At 29.1% G+C, this 23,957-nt stretch overlaps 8 protein-coding genes across 10 annotated transcripts; 4 read left to right on the forward strand and 4 right to left on the reverse strand.

Moving 5' to 3' along the window:
• Positions 1-279: 279 nt before the first annotated feature.
• On the forward strand, positions 280-2,578 carry LOC113790529 (uncharacterized). The gene is made up of 6 exons (XM_027340208.2): positions 280-495; positions 555-762; positions 825-946; positions 1,006-1,799; positions 1,865-2,211; positions 2,290-2,578. The coding sequence occupies exons 1-6, from the start codon at positions 322-324 to the stop codon at positions 2,421-2,423; spliced, it is 1,779 nt and encodes a 592-aa protein (XP_027196009.2). The 5' UTR covers positions 280-321; the 3' UTR covers positions 2,424-2,578.
• Positions 2,579-2,872: 294 nt separating this feature from the next.
• On the forward strand, positions 2,873-6,225 carry LOC113790517 (mitochondrial sodium/calcium exchanger protein-like). Its single transcript, XM_075821873.1, has 8 exons — positions 2,873-3,611; positions 3,685-3,890; positions 3,949-4,277; positions 4,355-5,110; positions 5,183-5,455; positions 5,519-5,599; positions 5,669-5,742; positions 5,822-6,225. The coding sequence occupies exons 1-8, from the start codon at positions 3,558-3,560 to the stop codon at positions 5,999-6,001; spliced, it is 1,953 nt and encodes a 650-aa protein (XP_075677988.1). The 5' UTR covers positions 2,873-3,557; the 3' UTR covers positions 6,002-6,225.
• Positions 6,119-8,204, reverse strand: LOC113790545 (uncharacterized). The gene is made up of 3 exons (XM_027340227.2): positions 8,061-8,204; positions 7,050-7,980; positions 6,119-6,978 (listed from the first exon to the last, which is right to left on the reverse strand). The coding sequence occupies exons 1-3, from the start codon at positions 8,067-8,069 to the stop codon at positions 6,458-6,460; spliced, it is 1,461 nt and encodes a 486-aa protein (XP_027196028.2). The 5' UTR covers positions 8,070-8,204; the 3' UTR covers positions 6,119-6,457.
• A 2,187-nt stretch (positions 8,205-10,391) lies between these two features.
• LOC113790581 (uncharacterized) lies at positions 10,392-12,110 on the forward strand. The gene is made up of 2 exons (XM_027340267.2): positions 10,392-11,492; positions 11,587-12,110. Exons 1-2 carry the CDS (start codon positions 10,763-10,765, stop codon positions 11,856-11,858), a joined length of 1,002 nt encoding a protein of 333 aa, XP_027196068.2. The 5' UTR covers positions 10,392-10,762; the 3' UTR covers positions 11,859-12,110.
• Positions 12,111-12,460: 350 nt separating this feature from the next.
• LOC113790542 (uncharacterized) lies at positions 12,461-15,396 on the reverse strand. 3 transcript variants are annotated; one of them, XM_027340223.2, is made up of 4 exons: positions 15,076-15,252; positions 14,426-15,016; positions 13,995-14,357; positions 12,461-13,925 (listed from the first exon to the last, which is right to left on the reverse strand). In XM_027340223.2, the coding sequence occupies exons 1-4, from the start codon at positions 15,221-15,223 to the stop codon at positions 12,760-12,762; spliced, it is 2,268 nt and encodes a 755-aa protein (XP_027196024.2). In that variant the 5' UTR covers positions 15,224-15,252; the 3' UTR covers positions 12,461-12,759. The 3 variants fall into 3 exon arrangements, with proteins under 3 accessions (XP_027196024.2, XP_075677909.1, XP_027196023.2); XM_075821794.1 differs by having other exon boundaries at positions 12,461-13,946; XM_027340222.2 differs by having other exon boundaries at positions 12,461-14,357; positions 15,076-15,396.
• A 2,366-nt stretch (positions 15,397-17,762) lies between these two features.
• On the forward strand, positions 17,763-19,973 carry LOC113790553 (uncharacterized). Its single transcript, XM_027340235.2, has one exon. The coding sequence runs from the start codon at positions 17,813-17,815 to the stop codon at positions 19,907-19,909; it is 2,097 nt and encodes a 698-aa protein (XP_027196036.2). The 5' UTR covers positions 17,763-17,812; the 3' UTR covers positions 19,910-19,973.
• LOC113790555 (fatty acyl-CoA reductase 1-like) lies at positions 19,972-21,780 on the reverse strand. Its single transcript, XM_027340238.2, has 3 exons — positions 21,278-21,780; positions 20,843-21,203; positions 19,972-20,747 (listed from the first exon to the last, which is right to left on the reverse strand). The coding sequence occupies exons 1-3, from the start codon at positions 21,728-21,730 to the stop codon at positions 20,032-20,034; spliced, it is 1,530 nt and encodes a 509-aa protein (XP_027196039.2). The 5' UTR covers positions 21,731-21,780; the 3' UTR covers positions 19,972-20,031.
• Positions 21,781-22,184: 404 nt separating this feature from the next.
• Positions 22,185-23,951, reverse strand: LOC113790557 (fatty acyl-CoA reductase 1-like). Its single transcript, XM_075821888.1, has 3 exons — positions 23,473-23,951; positions 23,055-23,415; positions 22,185-22,959 (listed from the first exon to the last, which is right to left on the reverse strand). The coding sequence occupies exons 1-3, from the start codon at positions 23,923-23,925 to the stop codon at positions 22,247-22,249; spliced, it is 1,527 nt and encodes a 508-aa protein (XP_075678003.1). The 5' UTR covers positions 23,926-23,951; the 3' UTR covers positions 22,185-22,246.
• Positions 23,952-23,957: the final 6 nt, after the last annotated feature.

The following is a 23,957-nucleotide window of genomic DNA, read 5'->3' on the forward strand; positions in this document are numbered from 1 at the left end:
ATCACATGGTTTTTCACTGTTATTTCTCTCGCATTTTGTTTATTGTTATTGTCGTTGTTGATGTGGATTTTTATTTTTTATTTTATCATTATTATTATTTCGATTCGTTAGTTAGATTTTTCGATTTTTATTTTCTGATGGGTGGTCGTTATTATTAAATGGATTGTATGCGTATTTTTTTCTCTATCGTCAATATTGTTCATTATTCGATTATTCAGTTCATTTAGTCGGTTCAATTGATTCATTTAGTTGGTGGTGTTTAGATGGATTAATTTTTCTTCAACTTTTATTTAAATTGTTTCCACAAAAAACAAAAACAAAATGCATTCAGCTAGTGCTATATTAGCACAATCAACTATTCGTTCTGATTCGAATGTATCGAAAATTATTCATCCATATTGGCAACATAATTGTAATCTGGATTCATTTCGTCATGTTTCATTTGTTCAATATTTATTGAATATTTTATCCGGAAATCATTCACATCAAAAGATTGTATGTTTTCATTTATGATTAGCTTTCATTTTCATTTGATAATCAATCAATTCTAATAGATTGAATATGAAACTAAAAAAATCTGTACATATGAAAATCTTGGTTGTTATATTCGAAAAACGGCGACAATATTGAAGAAAATAATTCCCACCGGTGAATTTGTCGTATTTATTGGTCAAAATTCATTTGAATATTTGGCTCTATATTTTGGCGCCATTTGTATAGGGGCAATACCGATGAATCTACCGTATGATAACATTTCATTACGTAAGCTTTTCCTGTTGAATTTTTTTTTCTTGACGATTAAATTTAATTGATGACAATTGTAGAAGATATTCGAACATTCATCATACAACATAATGTACAATATTTAGTGCTGAATATTGATCATAGTAATGAATTTAATTTGGTTATCATTCGAAAATTGTTAAATTCTATTGCACAAATCAAGGTTGTATTTTGGCCTTTATTTTTTTCTTGAAATTTGATTCATTTATTTTATTTTGCCAGAAAATTTTTCTCTATGGCTATTTGAACACCAACAACGATTTAATTGATGATGAAAAAATTATTTATTTGGGTGATTGGCTAAATTCAGATTCGAATGAAATTGATCAATTGTTCAAACCGATAAATGTTGTCACCGTACCATGTTTAGGACTCAACTCTAATGGTACACATCAATGGCCACCAAGGCTTTTTCTTCATAATCATTTTTCATTAATTGCAACATGCGAAATGTTAGCCGATGGTCGAATTTTTGAATTTCGTTCCATTGATAAATTATTAGTTTATGGATCGTTTGAACATTTAGAAAATCTACTCATGTTTATATCGGCTATTGTTAATGGATGTAGTTTTATATTAGTTCCTGGTTATGATTATGTTCACATAATCGATGCTATCGTTCGATATCGAATATATTCAGCAATTTTACCATCTAATTTTTTGATTAAATTACTTAAAGATACTGGTCATAATGTTATTCTTGAAAATTTAATAAAAATTATTTCGTTTGGTGGAAAAATATCATCAATTTTATGTCAAAATTTTTTTCATCGTTTTCCAAATGTTCGTTCAATTCGTCATTGTTATATTATGGCTGAAACACCATGTCCTATAACAATGTTGATACGTAATTCGAATGACTATGATTCGGCTGGATTTCCATTGCCAAATACTCGAATCAAAATCCATAGCCTGGCTGATTATGATGATGAAATGTTAGAAGCAAATTGTTGTGGTTTAATTGCTGTTGGACGTGAACAAAATATGTTTGCCATCGGTTATATTAGCAACAATAGGTGAGTGACGATTTTTTTTTGTCGTTGATTATTTTGCTCACAAAAATTTTTAAAAACTAAAACAGCTCTCGCATAATCGAATTAAATTTTCAACATCTAACTGATCATTCAAAAGCAGATAAACATCATTTTCATCGTCAACGTTGGTTAATTACACAGGACTTGGGTTTCTATGATGAAAATGGATTAATCTATCTACATGGACAATATCGAAATTCATCAAGTGAACTAAATTCAATAGTTCAACAATCTCGAATCGAAACCTATTTACTAAATCATCCATTGATCGCTGAAGCATATGTCATTGAAACCGATACATCATCAAAAAAATGTGCCGCATTAGTATCATTAAAATTTGTCAATACATATCTAACACCGGAACTTAATCAACAGATCGCTAATTATATCAAAGGTATTGCAATCATAATAGGATTTGATTGTGAGCAAAAATAAGATTTTTAATTTTAATTTTTTTACACTTTTAACATAGAAAATGTTGCTGATTTAGATGAATTCTTTCTGTTTGTTCGATATAATCTACCAAAAACAAATTGTGGTCGTTACATCGATAGCCTTATACGTAAAGAGATATTTAATCTTATCAATTTGGAAAAGAAATTTTAATCATATCATGATCATCAACAAAAAAAATGCGAAAATTTCTATAAATTTGTAAATATCAATAACCAATATCCTGGAATATACAATCAGCCATTATGAACGAAATTATTATTTTGATTATATAAAAAAACATATTTTTATTTCGATGTGTTAAAAATTTTTTTTTTATTGTTATCAATTACATTTTATAATCATATAATCATAAAGAGGTGGCACACGATTTCAATTGAAAAACAAAAAAAACTTGTAAATTTTATATCGTGTGTTTTTTATGATGTTTTTCTTTCAATTTCACTAGAATTCTTTCCCAATATCTTTGGATAGTCTATCTATCTATTTGGATACACAAAAAAAAATTCTCAATTCAGGTAGTAACTATGTTAACTTAACATTAAAATACTTTGAACCAATTAGAATTGATCAAGGCTAAAACCTTGATAATATGCAATCATCAAAATGTCAAGTATTAGATATATTAAGGTTATCTTATTTTCATTTGTGTACTTCAACCTGAGAAAAAACAATTTTTAATCAACAATCAATAACATCTGATAATCATAATAGTAGTTATATTCTATTGTTTCTAATTGAAAAAAAATCACGTTTAAAACAGTCTGGTAGATGAATTCAGATTAAAATGAAAGGTTTCAACTGCACATTCCAAAATATTGACAACAATCATCATCATCATGATCATAACTGTACAAACATATGATAATCCGGCAAATTAAAGAAAAAACTTTTCTCTTTTTTTGATAAACAGACAAATTACAAAACAATGATACTTTTTTAAGTATTGAAGTGAGATTCAGTAAAAAAAAATTTGATATCAATTTAATTAATGGAAATCCAAGTCCATATATCTTGGGAAAAAAAATGTATTTTATGGATGTCATTGCCGCCATCAATCTATAGTCGTCGATTCGAGTTGCTATAGGTAGTTGGCTTTTTAAAAAAAATCATTACAAATAAACAATTTTAAAAACACATTTTCTTATTTGAAAATTGAATTTGATAAATGTCAAAAAAAACAAAATTAATAATAATAAAAATAAATAAATGAAATAATCATTTGATCGCCAACAAATATCATATGCAAACTGATTCGATATAAATTGATTATATGAAATTAAAACAATGATAAATTTTACCGAAAAAATCATCTTTGAATTTCTCATCAAAGATGTTCACGTAAGCAGTCTATCATTTTCTTTAATATTTAGAATTTTAAATCTAATGATAAAATTCACATAAATTTACATAGTGCCGCGATGTTATCCATATTAATGATACTGAAAAACGTTGTGAATTTGTTCAGACAACCGAATCCTGTGCATATGATGGCATTTTATTCAGCTTTATTGAAATGGCTTATTGTCGTTTGAATGATTCACTAATATTGAATTCAATAATTTTATTCGGCATTTTATTCATTTTATTTATCACTATTAGTTTGGTTGCTGATAATTTGTATGTTTGGTATAATTTTGTGTTAATTTTAACCTCAATTTTTTTCATTTATTAATAGCCTTTGTCCATCATTATTAACCATATCAAATACATTAAAACTTCCGAATAATATTGCTGGTGTTACATTGTTAGCATTTGGTAATGGAGCACCGGATATATTTGCATCGATAGGTGGTATTAGTCATGCGAAACCACATTTAATTTTTGCCAGTCTATTTGGTGCTGGTACATTTGTCACAACTATTGTTATCGGTTGTATCATATTGAGTGGTGAATTTACAATGAATAAACGACCATTAGTTCGTGATATTATATTCTATATTGGTGCTACGTTTCTGACATGGGTATTTATTTATGGAAGAACATTTAAAATTGGAAATTCTATCGGTAAGTTTTGATGAAAAACTTTATGGAAATTTGTTTTTTTCTTTCAATTAACAAAAAACTTTTATTCATTCAATTAGCTTTGATTTGCTATTATCTTGTCTACATATTGACCATTTTTGCATGTCGTTATATTTATTTACAAATTCGACAAACAAAACGACAACGACGACAACAACAACTACAACAACAAACACTTTTGGATAGTGAATTACCATTAACGGAAATTCGTGTGTCAATAAGCAGTAATGTTGATAATCATCAAATTTCATCCACAACTTCATTTATAATGAATTTAAATAGAAAAAATTCACTTTCATCATCAAATTCAAATTTAAATCAAGATGATTTATCGGAAGATGAAATAATTTTGCCCAGATTCTTTCGTAATGGAAGTATAATGCGTAGTACAAATAGTCGTAGAAAATCTGAATCAAAACATTTTGCACATCATCATTGGTCGAATACAATTTATAGTGTTTCCAAAGCATTAGAAACAGATGAAGATGATTTTGATTCACAAACATATTTGAATCAAAACGAACGTGAAGATTATAATGATAATTCGACAAAATATTTAGCACAATTTAGTATAAATGAAATGATGAGCGAAACAAAGAATTTTCTTCTTCATATTTGTCCTATTGATATGTTAGAATGGAAAGAATATCCATTTTATAAAAAACTTTTAGAATTAATCAAAGCTGGACCATATTTTCTTCTTATTCTTTGCATACCGGTAGTCGATCTGGAATCTGTCAATGATGATTGGTGTCGTTTATTATTCTGTATAAACATTGTGATTGCACCGCAAATTGTTATTTTTCTTAAACAAGGTAAACTTTTTTTAAGGAAATTATTTTGATGATCCAATTATTAATTCCATTATCAAATTAATTACCAACCAGTTGAATATGATATCAACGATCAATTTCCTTTATGGGCATTATTACTTATCATATCATTCGTATTGATTATATTATTATTTTTAACTACGGATAAAAATCGATCACCATTTTATCATCGTGTATTTGCATTAATCGGTTTTATTGTTTCGATTATATTTATTCAAACGATTGCAAATGAAATTATAAACATTTTGAAAACATTTGCCTTATTATTTAATTTATCTGATTCGATTCTTGGCCTTACGATATTGGCATGGGGTAACAGTTGTGGAGGTTAGATCGATTTATATTAAAGGTTTTTTAAGATTTATTATTTCAATAAAATTTCTCCTATAGATTTAATATCAAATCTATCAATGGCACGTCATGGTTATCATAGTATGGCTATTGCAGCTTGTTTTGGTGGACCATTATTTAGTAAGTTTTTTTTTGAATTGTATTAAATTTTACAAATTGATCAAATTTTTTCATCATCCATATCATCAGATCTTTTGATTGGTTTAGGCATTCCATATCTAATGTTATTTATTAAGAATGATAATTTTTCTAATACAATTAATGTAAGTTTGCAATCCTGTAATTGATAAATTAATAAAACAACAACAACAATCCATTTCACTTCATTTGAATTGTATTTAGATTCATTATAATCATATGATAACCTTACCATATGCAACATTAACAGCAAGTTTGGCCATATCATTATTGATATTTGTGTTGGGAAATTTTCGTTCACATCGTTTACATGGTTATATATTGATTACGATCTATATGATCTATATAATTTTGGCATTTTTAATGGAATTTCATGTTATTTGAACAATCATCTAATCATTTTTATAAATTCATTTGTAATATAATTATTTAAAATCTCTTGTTAACGTGATCAAAATCAAGACCACAACATTCATCAACACTATAAATAAATTTAAGAAATTTTTTCATTGAATAAGTTTTTATTTAATGGATTTTTTTTGTTGGGCACCGGATAAGATTGAATGAGAGAAGGAGAAAAGAAGGGAGAAAGTTGGACAAAATAAAAATTAAGAACAGATTCTTTGAGAAAAATAGAAAGCTTTGAACCAAAATAATAATAATAATAATAATTTGGAATCCCTTTGTTTGCTCTTCTTCATTCATTTGGGATACCGGATTGGCAGGATCGAAATAAAATTTAGGTAACAATCTTGGCAGTTGATCGGAAAAAATTTTATCGATTTCTAATTAATTTTCATTCGACATTGATCTTGTTAATGATGATGAATGGATCAGGATTTAATAGCTTGATCGTGATTCATGGTATTGTTCTTGTCGGTTACCAACCATACCAGCTCGGTTATCGAAATTGGCACGGAATGAACCAGCATCACCTTCCCATCGGCCACCGAATGATGATTGTGATGGAGCAGCTGAAGATGATGATGATGATGATGATGATGACAAATATCGGCTAGCATCATAACCATAACCCAATTTAGCTGGTTCATATGATGATTGAACATATGTGATTGGTTGAGCTGAATAACCTGAGCCCATAATTCCGTAGGAACTTGGAGCGATGTATTTTTCTTCATAACCAACAGCGATTGGTTGAGCAGCAATTGGCTGAGCAACGGCAACAGTAGCTACTTGTTGTGGAACGGCAACTGCGGCAACTGGTTGTGCAACGGCAACAGTGGATACTGGTTGTGCAACGGCAACAGTTGATACTGGCTGTGCAACGGCCATTTGAGCTTGTTCATGATGAACCGAAACGGTTTGGGGATGTTCCATGACATGATAGTTTTGTCGTTGATCTATTCATAAAAACGAATATAAAATAAGAGTATAAAAAAGTGAGAATGATAAAAACAAGCAAAAAATTTACCTTCTGATTTTGAAACAATAGTGTGAATTGCTTCAACAACTGGGCTGATTTCTTTGGTAATTTGACGATATGGAGTAATTACTTCATGAACTTCTTGGATGATTGGTTTTTCGATTTTATGGATCAATCGAGCAACATCTTCTTTGGATTCTTCAACTTGAACTTCGGGTGATTGACTTTTTTCGTGTGATTGTGTAAGAAGAATACCGGAACTTCCAGTTTTGAAATGAAGATGCAATGCAGTTTCGGATGGTTCGACTTCGACAACTTGTGGTTGAACTTTATTGTAATTGGTTGGCATGCTTTTGTATTCAACAGTGTTTGGTACACGGTAAACAGCAGCTTTAACAACTTCGGATTGAGATTCTGGTCTACGTTCACTCATAAATTCAACCGATGGAATGGCGGCACCCAATCGAACATTGTCCATACTTTGAACAACTGGTTGGGCAATGTAAGCAGTGGTGATTGGTTGCAAAGCATAACCAGCATTACCATAACCATAGCTATATGATGGAAGGATACCAGAATATCCGAAATTTCCCCCTAAACCATGATAACCGCCCAAGCCGCCATATCGTCGACCATAGTACATTCGGTTACCACCAAGACCATAGCCATAACCGGCACCATAACTTCGGACACCATAACCATACATAGCGGGGCCATAATAGTGACCACCAAGGCCATAACCATAACCAGAACGATCACTGGAACCAAATCCTCGGGCACCATAACCATACACGCCGGAACCATAATGGTGACCACCATAGCCATAACCAAGACCAGAACGATCACTGGAACCAAAACCTCGGCCACCATAACCATACGAACCCATGCCGTAAAATTGACCACTCATCATTTTTTTCGATCTTTCCTGTATGCTTTCTTCAGCAAAGCAGGCGCCCAAAACGGCGACTAAAACGACAAACTTTAAATAAAATAAAGAATAAAAACATTACAAAATGAAATTTTTACAAATGAAAAATTCATCAACTAAAACAAACAAACCTTAAGCATGGTTAATAGAGTATTTGTTTAATAAAAATTTTCAAGAAATATTCAATTCAAACTTGAAGTTCAAGAAAATGATGATTCGAAATGGTAAAAAACATTGGTCTTTTATAATAAAAATCCAGACCCATTCAAAATAACCAAAATCATTTTAGTCCATCACAATCAACAGAATCAGTTGAAAAATGATTAAGAATAAAGTGATACTTTCATTTGGACAAATATAAAAAAAAACTTGTTGTCCACTCCTTTCATCAAAGAATATTGAATCCATAAAAGAAAAGAAAAAAAAACAAGTATTGAAAAACGAGACCATTTTTTTTTCTTTTTTGTTATTGATAAATGATAAAATCATAAGAAAATTTTCCTTGATAATGATCATTTATTTACGCATAAAGATTCTGGCAACAACAACAACAACAACAACAATGATGACATTCAGTAATTCTTCAGTAGTGAGGGTTAAAAGTGGTTATAATCTTGTCAATCAAGTTCTACAATATTCTCTCATTACATCACACACACATTTATTGAATTGAACCATTCAAATTTTTTTTAAATGTTCTTGCTGTTGTCAAGGGCCACAGAAATCGTACTATTTTGAAAGAAAATAATTATCATTTGTAATATAAATGGACATTAATTTTATTTGTTTTTCTTTAAAAAAAACAAGATTTTAAAATGATATCTACTTTTTTCGTGGAAAATGAGGGGGTTTTGAATTTTGATCTTTTTTTGGATTATAAATAGGTTTGTACTTTTTTTTCAAATCTTTTTTTTTCATTGCGCAAAGATAAAGTTTGTCCTTGATCTTCGTTCATCATGATGATTAGCATCTAATCATGAACGTCATCGTTTTTTTTCTCGATTATAAGTAGGTTGATGAATTATTGGTTCTTAGATTTTTTTTATGTGTCAAACAGAAAAAAAACAAACAAAAAACAGAATCAAGGTGAAAGCCTTACGGGCAATTTTTTTCCACTCTTTCCCTTCGTTTATCTACAACAATGAACAAGAATGGGTTTTTTCTAGAAAAAATTTTGATTTCAGACTTTCAGATTCATTGATAATCTTTTCCATTGAAACAAAAACAAAATAACGATAACAAATTTATTATGTAATAATCTCATATTTCAAACATCCAATACAGATCATTATTATTATTATTACAGATCAAATATTGACAAACAGAAAAAAAACTGATACGTGTCTGTTTAAAAAAAAATTCAATTAATTCTTATCATGACTTCTTTTTTAAATGAAAAAAATTTCAGATTTTTCAATTAATTTTTCGAAAGATGAACATTTGAAAATTGATCGATTTTTTTCATTATTTTTTCGATTAAAAAAAATCGACAATCATCAAATCAAAATTCCGAATCTATATATTTTCTGAACATAAAAATGTTCTTGTTTTTCTTTTCTCAGAAAAAAAACGAAGCATTGGCAACAAGAATGATTTTGCTCAGTATCAAAGACCTTGAATTTTTTTTCTATTCAACTAATCAAAAAAAATAAAAAAAATAAACCAAATATTTTATCATCAATAAGGTACACATCATCATCATCAAATTATTAAGTCATTTTTTTCTCTTACTATTTTTTCCAATATAGCAATATTATTTGATATATGAGATTGTTCCATTTGGAACAACATACAAACACAGACACAGAATCCAATACTGGGACCAAAAATGTATGGTCTAGTTCAAGGTTAAATTTTTTTCTAGTAGTGGTTTCAGGAACAAAACTATTATGATAATGATGGAATAAAAATCATTTTATTCGTATTCTGTGTGTATAGCATCAATTGTCTGTATAGATCTAAAAATAAAAGAAAAGAAAAGGAAGGTTCTTCTTCCTTTTGAAAAAAATTGATGTTTGTATTGTAGACAAATAAATATTGTACGAATTTCATTCAATCTTTCATATGATGCACACATGTTTGTTGGTTTGGTTTGGTTTGTTTGTCGTGATATCGGTTTTAGTTATTAGTTAGAAACAGAAATCAACGGTTGATTGTTTATATTTGTGAACATTTAATGAATTTATTATCATTTCAATCCCAAAATATTGATTGTGTTTTTATCATCATTTATTGTCAATAAAAAAAAAAGATCTAATACATTCGATATTTTGAGAATTTATTTTTCAGATGTCTTTAAAACATTCATTGATCGAATTATCGATTTGTTTTATCGATTCTTTAAAAAATATTTCTTGTTTTTTTGCCTACTTCTTGTCTAATTTAATGCCAATATGAATGAAAAATTATTTTTTTTCACAATAAATTGTTAAAAAAGGCCTCAATTGCTTTTTCTTTTTCTTTTTTTTTCGTACATTTTGTTTCATTCGTTCATTTCGAATTGAATTGTACTTGAAAAACATAGCATTTTATTGAAATCAATTGATTCAATAATAATAATAATAATACAAACAAACATTGCAAACAAATTTTCTTATACATTCAACCAATCAATCAATCAATTTGCATGATTTTATATTTCAATGCCATTCAATATGATTATGAAAAAAATATACCAGATACTTTGTATTTGTGAGTAATTTCCCTTGTTTATCGTTATTTCGTCATTTCTGTTTTCGTTTTTCTGCGAAACGTTTCGACCAAATTGTTTGTTTGTTGAGAACGATTCCAAATCGAATTGAAATTTTTTGTTGTTAATGTTGTTTTTAGTAAAATGGCAACCACAATTATGAATCTTGATGATAGTGATCATCATAATGATGATCATCTTAATGATTTAGATTTTAAATTAACAATTCGTCCAATGAAATTTGATGAAATTGAATCCGCTGTAATGATATTTTCTCGTGCAAATCTTAATGATTCATTGAATGTTGTACAAAGTTATTATCAATCAGATCCATCCGGTTTTTTTGTTGCAATCGATGAAAATGAAGACAAAGTAATTGGTTCATGTGCATCGCCAATGACTACACATGGAACACGTATTCTTGGACTATATTGTGTGGAAAAAGAATATCGAAATTTTGGAATTGGAAAAAAATTATTTTCAAAATGTTTAACAACTTTCAGCAATGATAATTTCGGTCTTTGCGCTGTACCAAGTAAATTCAAAATCTATAAAGATCGTGCTGGTTTTTGTCAAATCGAAGGTCGATCGATTGTTATAATCGAAGGTAAATCACCAAACATACAATCATTACGTACGGCTGAAAAACTTGATCAAAAATATCGTTTGGTTGAATTAATGGCCGAAAATATTGATTATCATGAATCATTGATTGAAAAAATAATCGAATTTGATAAAAATGTTCAATTAGACAATCGTTCAACATTATTACGTTATATGTTTGCCAAAACGACGACAATCACATTAGCCGTATTGGATACATCGAATAATGATAGTAAAGTTGTTGGTTATGGTTGTATACAATTAGATCCAAGTATGTATTGCAATAATATTGATTTCTGTTCGAATTGATTATAAATAAAATTTTAAAAAATTAAAAACAAAAATTTTTACCCCTTATTTTAAAGTTGGTCGATCAATGCCTGGACCATTATACGCTATCGATCCATTAATTGGTGAAGTATTATTAGCCGAATTAATACGTTCGGATGGTCGTTTTTCATCCAACGATCAGCTTGCCTATTTTACTACAGATAATTCACCCGAAACAATTCGTTGGTCAAAAGAATTACTTGGTCTACAAGAATCATGTCGTTGTGAAAAATTATTTACAAAATTTATTCCACCATTCAATTATGATTATCTTTATTGTTGCCATTCACCTGATTTTGGCTGTTAAATGTCAACCAAAAATATCCTTACTATCATTTCAATTATTAGAAGCTATTCACATTCATTAACAATCATTTTTCTTTTTTTTTGGCAAATAATAATTTGACATTTCCTTTAACAAATCAATCACATAAAATTTAAATTTCTTTTTCATTTATTTTTGTTGAAATTCTATTTTAAATGCTAATTTAATATAAATGTCATAATAATAATAATAAAAGATTCAGACATTTTTTGTTGTCATGATTGAAAAATTTTATCCTACACTGAGATATAATGTCAAAACCATGAATGTTGAATTGATTGGAATTTTTTTGTTGTTGTTGAAAAAAAACATCATTCCATTTTTAACACGTCGACAATTCTTTCATTGAAAAAAAAATAATATTGTACATTATTGATAAACAAGTTTATTTACTGCTTGTCTCGTTAATATGATGATGACTTTGGAGCAATGTCATTGTGAATGATTTTTGCAACAACAGCAAGGATGTTTTTTTTTTCATTTTGCCAAGATTATTATCTGATTTTGAAAATTGAAAAAAATAAAGTGGATTGATTTTTTGTTTGTTGAATTAATTGATGTGACTTCATAATCGTTAATCAAACTTTTTCTAAGCGTTAAATATCAATTATTATCCTTTATTGAATCTGTTCAAAACAAAATGGATTTTATTATCAACTTTTTCAAACAATAATTGATTTTTAATCAACGAATTTCGGTGATTATCAATTTGAAAGAGTAAAAAAAAAGAAAAAAAATTCAAAATTTTATTCAATTTTTTCGCCAATTTCTGCACTGTCCTGAAAATATTTGAATAATTTCAATAATTGAAAAAATATTGATCGATCGATCGATTGATCAATTTGTTTCGATTGTCAATGTCATGATGAAGATTGTTTATTTTTTACGATGATGTTTGATGATGATAAATGCCATCATTCGATTGTTGTTGATAATATTCATTATTATTATCTATTCGTTGTTGTACAGGCCATCGATTAGCAGCGGATGAATATTGAAATTGTTGTGGATTATAATTCAATTGATGTCCACGACCAGTTATATAATCCGGATGACCGGGTTCTAATTCCGAACTTTCATCTACATTTGCATTATTTTCGGATAATTCTAATCGTCGGAAATTTTGATTACTTGGTGTTCCATAAATTGGTTGATAATTATCTGTTTCTCTTAGTTGCTGTCCAGCATTTTGTTGATGTTGTTGATATGTTTCTCCCGGTTGACGTAATGGTTGTCCGATTTGATTCCGATATTCTTTCGGTGGTTCATAAGTGTTTGATTGTCGAAGTGGTTGCCCAACTTGTAAAATAGGTTGCTGTTGTTGTTGTTGTGGTTGTCCATACAAATCGGATTCCGGAAAATCTGATGGATAAGCAACATTATCGATTGGTTCAAAAACAGCTTGCCGTAATGGCTGGCCTAAATTTTTATTTTTATGATTAATAACCAAATTGATTGGTTTTGATTGCGAAACTGGTATTGGATGACTCGGTTGGGAACCAGTAGATGGCGATGCTTCTGGAATCGGCTCAATCGTAACGGTAACAGGTCCACCACCTTGACCACCAGATTGATTTCTAACAACAGGAAGTGTATGTGTTTGACCGGGACGTATACGTTCATAATCAGATGATTGAATATCATTTGAATAATACAATGGTGATCGCATCAAATGATCAATGGGAAATGGATGCATATATGGTGGTACATGAAAATAACGAATTGGTTGTGCTAATGGTATCTGATAGAATCGATCTTCTCCAACATTATTACCACTATCGATACGTTGTTGAGCGATAGGTACAGCTATCATTGTTTGTTTGTCATCTGATTGTTTTTGTTCAACCATTGATTGATCATTACGTGTAATCGTATATTTGAATTCTTTTGGCGGTTTATAATCGGTTACGAATACTGGCGTATGAATTCGTGTTTGTGTAATAATTGGCTGTTCTTGTGTCACTTGATAATTATCTCCAACAGTTTTGTTATTCGCTGATTCGCTGATAGAATTATAATCAACATTCATTGTTGGTCGCTGGGTATTGCCTGTTGAACCAATACGAATTACTGGACTTACAATTTTCAATAAAGGTATCATTATTAAATAATTCATACGTTGTGGTATTGGTGGTAAATAACGTATCTGATCGGTAAGATATGTTGTTGGCATTGGTCGAATTTCACGAATAAATGATTGCCCTGCATTCTGTTGTTTTGGAAGTATAAAACGTTGTTGTTGTTGATGTTCATTCGAATTAACGATTTCATATCTTTGTTGTGGAATTTCAACCTGTTGAAATCGATTAGTTGTTGGAATATGTTGTGATTGTAATGGACCACCTGGTCTAGGAATCTGTACAAAATAATTTTGAATTGGTGGGCGACCAGCTTCTGGCACTGGTCGATATCCATTACGATGAAATATTACCGGTGTTCCAACAGGAATCTCAGTGGCTGGAATAATTTGTTGTTGTGAAACTAGAATATTGAATTTGAAAAAAAATCATAAATATAATTACTTTTATTAAATGATTTTTTAAAAAAACCTGGATTGAAAATTGGATTAGGAATTGGTTGAAATCGTTGAATATATCGAATCCATTCGATTTGTCGTTGATCTGGATGTTCACCATTAAAACTACGACTCGATGATTCGGGTTGATTTTGCTGGTTTGGTTGTGTATCATTTATATCATAGTAAGCGATTTCAGGTACCGGAGCCGGAATTGGTGAAGAATTTAATTCTGAACCATGTGTTTGTGATACATTACCAGTAAACGAAGATGATGGTTGTGGTAGGCCATAAAAATTATTATCATTTGATCCTGTAAACGTGGATTGTTGAGAATCATCAGAATCTTCTCGTTGCTGTTGTTGATAATCATTATGATGTGTCGAATATTCTAATGGTCGAATTCGATCTGTTGATGATGATGATTCCAATGTTTCACCTTTATTGATAATAATCGGACGTGGACGAACAATCATCAAGTCATTATTATTATTGTTGTTGTTTTGTACATTGTAATCCATATATGTTTTTGGATTCGGCTGGCTAGGCATACGAAGACGATAACCAAATTCAGGTTGTTGATCGGATGTTGGTTGATCTGATACTCGAAATGAAGCCATTGCGCCTGAAATTTTTTTAAAAATTTAAAAATTTTGTATTGCCGATTTTTTAAAATTTACTTACGTTGTCGATGAAAAAAAACTGGCGATGATGGTCCATCATTATTTTGATTATCACTGATTGATTTAATACCTTGTGCATCACAACCAGCAATAATGATCACCGTAAAAATCCAAATCACCAAAATCGGTATTGATATCAATTGTTTCATTTTGTCAGAAGAAAAATCATTCAAAAATACTTCTGAACCAAAGAAAAAAACAAAAACAAAATCAAGGTAAAAAAAATTATTTGGCACAAAAAAATATACACTCGTTACTCGTCATCCAAACCAAACCGACAAATGAATTCAAAAGAAAAATTTAACAAGAATCTTCGTTACTAAGTTGATCGATTGAATAAATTATGGACAATGTAAGACAACGATAACAACAACAACAACCACACTATAAAAAAAATGCGTGTGCGTCAAAACCATAAAGAAAAAATCAATTTAAGAATCGTTTTGTACATTCTATGAACGGATGGATGGATGGATGATAACTTGTTTTTTTGTTTGTTTTTCATTTGCAATCACTAAGATGATAATTGAAAAAAAAGAAAGAAAAAAGATGAAAAAAGAATGATATGATTTTTATTACATAAAAAAAATAATGATAATAATTTAAACGAATTTGAGGGAATCTCATTCGAGAAAAAAAAATTGTCACCATTATCATCGTATCATATCATTTTACCATTCGTTTATTCATTTCAGTCAATATGATAATCTTTTATTATTTATCTGTCTGTTTTTTTTTATTTGTAGGATTCGTGTTGATTCATGAACCATTCAATTTTGTCAATGTTGATGATGATGATGAACAATTATGATTCAATGTGGATTCAACCGAATTGTACATGTATTGTCCATGAACAAGCCAATCTATTCTGAGCCATTTTGAATTTTTTTTTATTTAAAATTCAGTTGTTTTCCCTTTTGTATTTGCAAGGAGCCTGTTTCATTTTTTTCTACGAAATATAATTTATGTGAAGAACAACTTGAAACAATTTTATTTCATTTTTCCTGCAACAAACAAAAACAACAACAAAAAAATCATTGAAACAGTGAACATCGAAAAAACGTGTTAATGATAATGATGTGATCATTATTTATCATCATCAGGTGCAAAACACATAGAATTGAAAGTGAAAGTGATAAAGAGAAGAGAGAAACAGAAGGAAAAAATTTTTTTATGAGAGGATATGATGTTTGCAAAAAAAATGAATAATTTTTGTTTCCATTGTTTTCAAAGATATTTTTCTTTGACGGGATAAGAATTTCAATTCAATTTTTATTGTTGGTAACAATATTCAACAAAGACCATACATGGTGATGAAAAAAATTGAAGAATAATCATAACTAGTTTTTGGACCACTAGGACAGTAAATCCCTTTAGTTTTTTTCGCTACTTTTTTTTAATATCAAACATTTTTATTCCAAAAATTTTTCTGTTTTTTTTTGATCTAAAATCTTTTGATTTAAATTAAATTTTGTTTAAAACAAATGAAACATCAATCATCATCATCATCATCATTGATCATGATGATAATTAAAGTTATGAAAAAATAATTTTTATGATTAGAATTGGCTTGATTATAGCAGCCAAGAAAATTTGAAGGACGTTTTTTTTGTTTTGTCTTTTTAATTCGTAGGTGGATTGTCGTTTTTTTTTGTTTTACATTGTCTTGGAAGTGAGAAGATGAAGAGGAAAAGAAATAGAAATAGAAATAGAAATAGAAAAAGAAAAAGAAAAAAGAAAAAAGAAAAAAGCTAGAATATTCGGAAATTTCGATTACCGAATTTATCCATATCGATTGAGATCATATTGATAATGACACTGGTAAGACAAGAATTCTACGAAAAAAAAACATTGACATTGATCATAAATGTCTGTCTGTGCGTGCATGCTACAATGATTCAAACAAATTTTATTTTTTCCAAAGAAGAAGAAGAAAACAAAAAATGAATTTATCAATTTTAATGAATCTAAATGTGTTTTTCGCGTTTTTTCTTTCTTTCTTGTGTTTTTGCTGTCCATAATTCATATCATAATGATCAGTTGTTTTTGGATGATTGTGTTCACCACATTATCAAAACGAATCAATTTTGTTAGGAAACAACAACAAATTAAACTGGAAATTTATACAAAACAAAATAAAAAAGCATTTCACAATCATGAATATAAACATGGAAATTTTTCAACGAGAAAAAAAAACATTTTTCATCAGTTTTTTTTTCTTATTTCATAAGTGACAAATCACAATCCAAATCGGATTGATTGATTTATCGGATTCGAATAATCAAATTTTGAGAAATATCGAACACATTCGATTGAAATATAGTTTTATTTTGCATTCATTCATTCAATTCCTTATATGGATACAATCATCAAAAAAAAACATTTTTCTCGAAAACAGATAACCCATGTTAAAAGTTGTTTTTTTAATATAAATATTTTGTATTCCAATGTTGTTTCAGTTGGTTGGATGGTCAGATTGTTATTGAGAAAATCCGGTTTTTTTCGAATCAAAAAGAAAATTATCACCAACAATCACGACTATAATAACATTAAAACAATTAGAATTGTTTTAATTTTAATGAATTTCAATTAGCTAATTATGGAATTTTCTTTTGTTTTAATTAAATTATTTTTTTGTCGTTGTTAATTTTGATTGAAAATATAATGAATAAAAATAGTATATATTTTAGAAAAATTGAAATAATCGTTGAAGAAGTAGAAAAAAGAAAAGAAAAAAAATGTCCGAAAAAATCAATTCAAATCCAAATCAAATGAAATGTTATGATGAACGATTAGATTTGATCAGTGTTAATCCATTTGTTAATCATCATCGTAAAACTGGTTGGATACGTCTTTATACCTATACAATTGGATTATTTTTATTTGTTATACGTTTTCCACCATTTGTTTTATTTGTATTAATGGCAACATTAGTGGCAAAAATAACATTAATAATGATATCAATTGGAAAATTTTTTCGATTAAAAACTGAATTTTTACGTACGATTGGCCGAAATGTTTCAATATTTATACTACGTACGGGATTATTTTTTGCCGGATTTTATTGGATACGTATGGTTGATCAACGACCAACAGATCGTCGTCATACATTAGCACCGATCATATGTGCAGCACCACATTCATCATTTTTTGATATTTTATTGATATTAAAATTAGAAAATCCAACATTTGTATCACGTAAAGAAAATATACATACACCATTGATTGGTAATATTTTACGTCTTTATAATGGTATATATGTTGATCGTCATGATAAAAATTCACGTATAGCAACAATACAAGCAATTATGGAACGAACAAGTAAACATGCTGAACATGTTTTAGTATTTCCCGAAGGTACAACCGCTAATCGTAAAGCATTATTACAATTTAAATTGGGTGCATTTTTACCACGATTACCAATACAACCGGTATTGATACGTTATGAAACTTGTTGCGGTATACATGATCCAATTACATGGACATGGGAAGGACCGGGTGTATTGAAAATATTTTTCTATACAATGTCTTGTTTATCAATTGATTGTGAAATAACTATAATGGATGAATATCGACCTAATAGTTTAGAATTACAAGATCCGAAAAAATTTGCACAAAATGTTGCACAAAAAATGTGTATCGAATTAGGTATACCACAATCATATTATTCATATGATGATGTACCATTAATGCATGTAGCTAAACAATTTGGTTTATTTCGTTCACCAATCTGTATTATGATGTTAAAAATTGCGGAAAAAATTCGTTCAACCATATTGAATAAAACTGAAAAATTTGATGATGAAACCGATCCAAACAGCCCTAAAACACCGACACCGACAACGCCAACGGCAACTACCACCACCACCCCAAAATCAAATGATGCAAACAATGGTACTGGTACTGTAACTGATTGCCAAAATCAAAAATCAAAATCTAGTCCAAAAACAAACAATTCTAATACTGCTGATTCTAATGTAAAGGATGGCCAAAATTCTAGTCAAAAACCAAAAAAAGATGATCTTGAATATTTAACTACAGGCTATTCCGAAGAATCAGTAATTGAATCATATAAACCGATAAGTATTGGACAATCACAATCATCTTCATCATCATCTGAATTAGCAGAATTACAGGCAATGTCAATGTTGGCCACAGATAATGTTGATGATTCGAATGAATTTCAATATCTACCAATCAGTAAAGTAAAAAGAAAATTATTTCGATCCGAATCATTTACATTCACTACTATTGATGATGATAATCGTTTATTATATGAAATATTTTCACGTCTTATTGAACATTGTATAACTAAAATGGAAAAACATTTTCATTATCGACCAATAAAATCAAGCAAAGAAATTCCCGTTTTGTTGAAATTATTTGAATTCATTCCAATTGATTCAACATTACGAACTTTGAATACAATATTTATGGATCTGGTAAAAATGTTACAAATGACAGTTTCGATACCAATAACAACAATACATTTATTAATTATATTACATTTATGTGATATACGTGAAAAAGATCTATGGGAACGAATACGTATTGTTATTCGTTTGTTTAATCAAATGCATCCAAAAACAACAAATGAAACAAACAATATGGAACCATATTTAACAATGAATGAATTTCAAACATTTTTATGGTATTCATTAGGTTTGAATGAATTTAATAATCAATATTTTTTACAACATCATTTTGATTATCGTTATATACGAGAAAATCTTTGCCGGTTATTTTTTCGTGCTGTCAATGAAAATGCACCGCAATTAATTCCAAAACAACTATCGATACTGAAACAAATACAAGATAAACAAGCACAAGAATAAATTTAATTTTTGTTTTAATATGAATTTCAAATCAAAAATAAAAGATGGTGCTAGTAATATCATTAAAAAAAATTCAATTTAATTTTTATTTCCTCCGCATAATCACAATGAATATTTTTTGTTCAGAAATAATTTGCTAGTATCATTCTGATTGGAAATATAATGGCAAACATGCAAGGTATGATCATCATAAATAAGTAAACGAAAAAATGAATCAATCTAAAAATGATGTTGATTTTTCGTTGTCGATGAATTGCTTGTCTAACTGTTGAATCATCTTCATTCAATAGATATCGTCGTGTGCCGATCCAAATCGATTTCGAATACTCATTCCAATCTATTGTCGATACATCCGATGGAAATTGTAATTGATCTTCAATCGATAATGTTCGATATATTTGATCATAATGATTATTTTTAAATAGCCATTCATTATTGAGAAAATGATGGTAAACATCACAATATTTTTGGATTCGTTTCATTGTTTTAACCATATATCGCTTCTGACCGATGACGATTAGTAGAAAATCAAAAATATAGGCGAATAGAAAATGAAAAAAGAAAAGTCGAAAATAATGGTTTATTCTACCGATAAAATTAGTTAAATTGAATCTTTGCTTATACGTTGGTCGTAACATTCTAACTGATGGCACCGAAGACGCGTTATCGAATACCGAGTAAATTATCTTTCTCCAGGTAACTGGATTTTTTGCTCCCGAAGTAATGTTTATAACAATTTTTTGTTCTTCGGATGGCATTCTTGAATGATATCCAATTACAATCAATGAATTTGCAACAAAATCCACTGGAATTAAATCGGTCAATTTATCATAATCCACTTTGGGAGGAATGATTATGGATATTATTTATGATATAAATGATATTCATCAATATTAAGAAGTTATATTATATAAATTATAAATTGATATTTACCGGAAGCTGTTTGAGCAATGCCTAAACTTCCCAATAGCAACAGTCCAGAAATTCCATTAAGACTATCACACCAGCCTTTTGTTGGTTCATTATATGCATAAGATACTATTGATGGTCGGCAAATTATAACCGGCAGATCAGAATATTTTTTCTCTATCAAACATTCAGTCATTGCTTTGGAGGCCGTATATGGATTCGGTCTACCATAAAGTATTGGATCACCTTTGATTGGGCTTTTATCATTATCTTTTTCAATGATTTGATCGATTATTTTGCAAACATCTTGATCCAACGAATAAACTTTTTCTTCAATAACTGATCGGTCACAATTGGAATATGCGGTCGAGACGTAAATTATGACCTGAATAAATACGAACAAAGATTTTCAATGAAGTTTTACCTTCAAGCTGAATCCAAAACAATTCATTCAATTACCTGAAGTTGTTTTAATTTCCGTCCCAATTGCATAATAGATTCGGTGCCAAAAACATTTTGTTGAACAAAATATTTCATTGGACCTTCAAAAGAAATTGTCGCAGCTAAATGAAATATGATGGATACATTTTCAATGAGTTTTTGACGATCCTGTTCGGAAAGACCTAAATTCGGCATTGTCATATCACCCGATAGGGCAACAAGTTTACTAAAATCTATATCTTTTGAAGTAGGCAAATTAAACAATTTTGATTCCAATATTTGTTGTTTTAATCGTTGTTCGGAATCGAATTGTTGTCCATTTTGATTTGTTGGTCGAATCAACAAATAAATATGGCCAATATTTGGACAGGAACGAAGTAATTTTTCAATCAAAACTTTACCAATAAAACCACTACCACCGGTAATTAAAACGGAACGATTATTATAAAATTCACTGATCGAAATCGTCATTATGCTTCTATGATTATGAATGATTTGAAATGAAAAAAACCTGTAGTTGTTTGAATGGATCAAATTGAAAATTTTTTCATTTATATATCGTTCTCAAGTCAAATCATTATCATGACTGGATCATCATAAAGATTTGTTATCGATGCTCAGCTGAACATGTGATAAAATAGATAAATAATTTTGCCATGTTTTTTATCAATGAAAAGTTCTGTAAAAATTTTCGATAATTAAAAAGGAAATATAACAGATAACAGTTTTTCTTACATTTATGTACGTCATGAGTTTGACTATGGTTGAATTCTAATATTCACTTTGTATTATCACTAAAATTAATCTAATTTATGCTTTCAATGTAAAATTTTTTGAATGAATTGAAAGCTTAAAGAGTTAAAAATTGAAAATGAAATTGATGATTACTGGGAATAATACAAATAAAAAGATGGTGCTAGTAATATCATTTTAAAATTGTTTTTATTAAATTCCAATTCAATTTGCATCAGAATGAATATTTTTTGTTCAGAAATAATTTGCTAGTATCATTCTGATTGGAAATATAATGGCAAACATGCAAGGTATGATCATCATAAATAAGTAAACGAAAAAATGAATTAATCCAAAAATGATGTTGATTTTTCGTTGTCGATAAATTGCTTGTTTAATAGTTGAATCATCTTCATTTAATAGATATCGTCGTGTACCGATCCAAATCGTGTTTGAATATTCATTCCAATCGATTGTTGATACATCCGATGGAAATCGTAATTGATCATCAACCGATAATGTTCGATATATTTGATCATAATGATTATGTTTAAATAGCCATTCATTATTGAGAAAATGATGGTAAACATCACAATATTTTTGGATTCGTTTCATTGTTTTAACCATATATCGTTTCTGACCGATGACGATTAGTAGAAAATCAAAAATATAAGCAAAAAGAAAATGAAAAAAGAATGAACGAAAATAATGGTGCATTCGACCGATGACAGTTGAATTGATTCTTAGCTTATTCGTTGGTCGTACCATTCTTATTGATGGCGTCGAAGATACTTTATCAGATACCGAGTTAACTATTTTTTTCCAAGTAACTGGATTTTTTGCTCCCGATGTAATATTTATGACATTTTTCTTTTCTGTGGATGGCATTCTTGAATGATATCCAATTACAATCAATGAATTTGCAACAAAATCTACTGGAATTAAATCGGTCAATTTATCATAATCCACTTTGGGAGGAATGATTATGGATATTATTTATGATATAAATGATATTCATCAATATTAAGAAGTTATATTATATAAATTATAAATTGATATTTACCGGAAGCTGTTTGAGCAATGCCTAAACTTCCCAGTAGTATCAGTCCAGAAATTCCATTAAGACTATCACACCAGCCTCTTGTTGGTTCATTATATGCATAAGATACTATTGATGGTCGACAAATTACAACCGGTAGATCAGAATATTTTTTCTCTATCAGACATTCGGTCAAAGCTTTGGAAACCGTATAGGGATTCGGTCTACCATAAAGTATTGGATCACCTTTGATTGGGTTTTTATCATCATCTTTTTCAATGATTTGATCGATTATTTTGTTAACATCTTGTTTCAATGAATACACCTTTTCTTCAATAACTGATCGGTCACAATTGGAATATGCGGTCGAGACGTAGACTATAACCTATATAGGAATGAATTTTAACCTTCAAGTCAAATTCAAAACAATTCATTTAATTACCTGAAGTTGTTTTAATTCACGTCCCAATTGCAAAATTGATTCGGTGCCAAAAACATTTTGTTGAACAAAATGTTTCATTGGTCCTTTAAAAGAAACTGTCGCAGCTAAATGAAATATGATGGATACATTTTCAATGAGTTTTTGACGATCCTGTTCGGTAAGACCTAAATTCGGCATTGTCATATCACCCGAAATGGCGACAAGTTTACTAAAATCTAGATTTTTTGAAGTAGGCAAATTAAACAATTTTGAATTCAATATTTGTTGTTTTAATCGTTGTTCTGAATCGAGTTGTTTTCCATTACGATTTGTCGTTCGAATCAACAAATAAATATGGCCAATATTCGGACAAGAACGAAGTAATTTTTCAATCAAAACTTTACCAATAAAACCACTACCACCGGTAATTAAAACAGAACGATTGCTATAAAATTCACTGATCGAAATCGTCATTATGATTCAATGATTATGAATGATTTGAAATG

This window comes from Dermatophagoides pteronyssinus, unplaced genomic scaffold, assembly GCF_027571235.1.
Source record: "Dermatophagoides pteronyssinus isolate colony J.1.1.1.1 unplaced genomic scaffold, Derpt_VIB-CSIC_2022.12 sq0013, whole genome shotgun sequence".
Lineage (NCBI taxonomy): Eukaryota > Metazoa > Arthropoda > Arachnida > Sarcoptiformes > Pyroglyphidae > Dermatophagoides > Dermatophagoides pteronyssinus.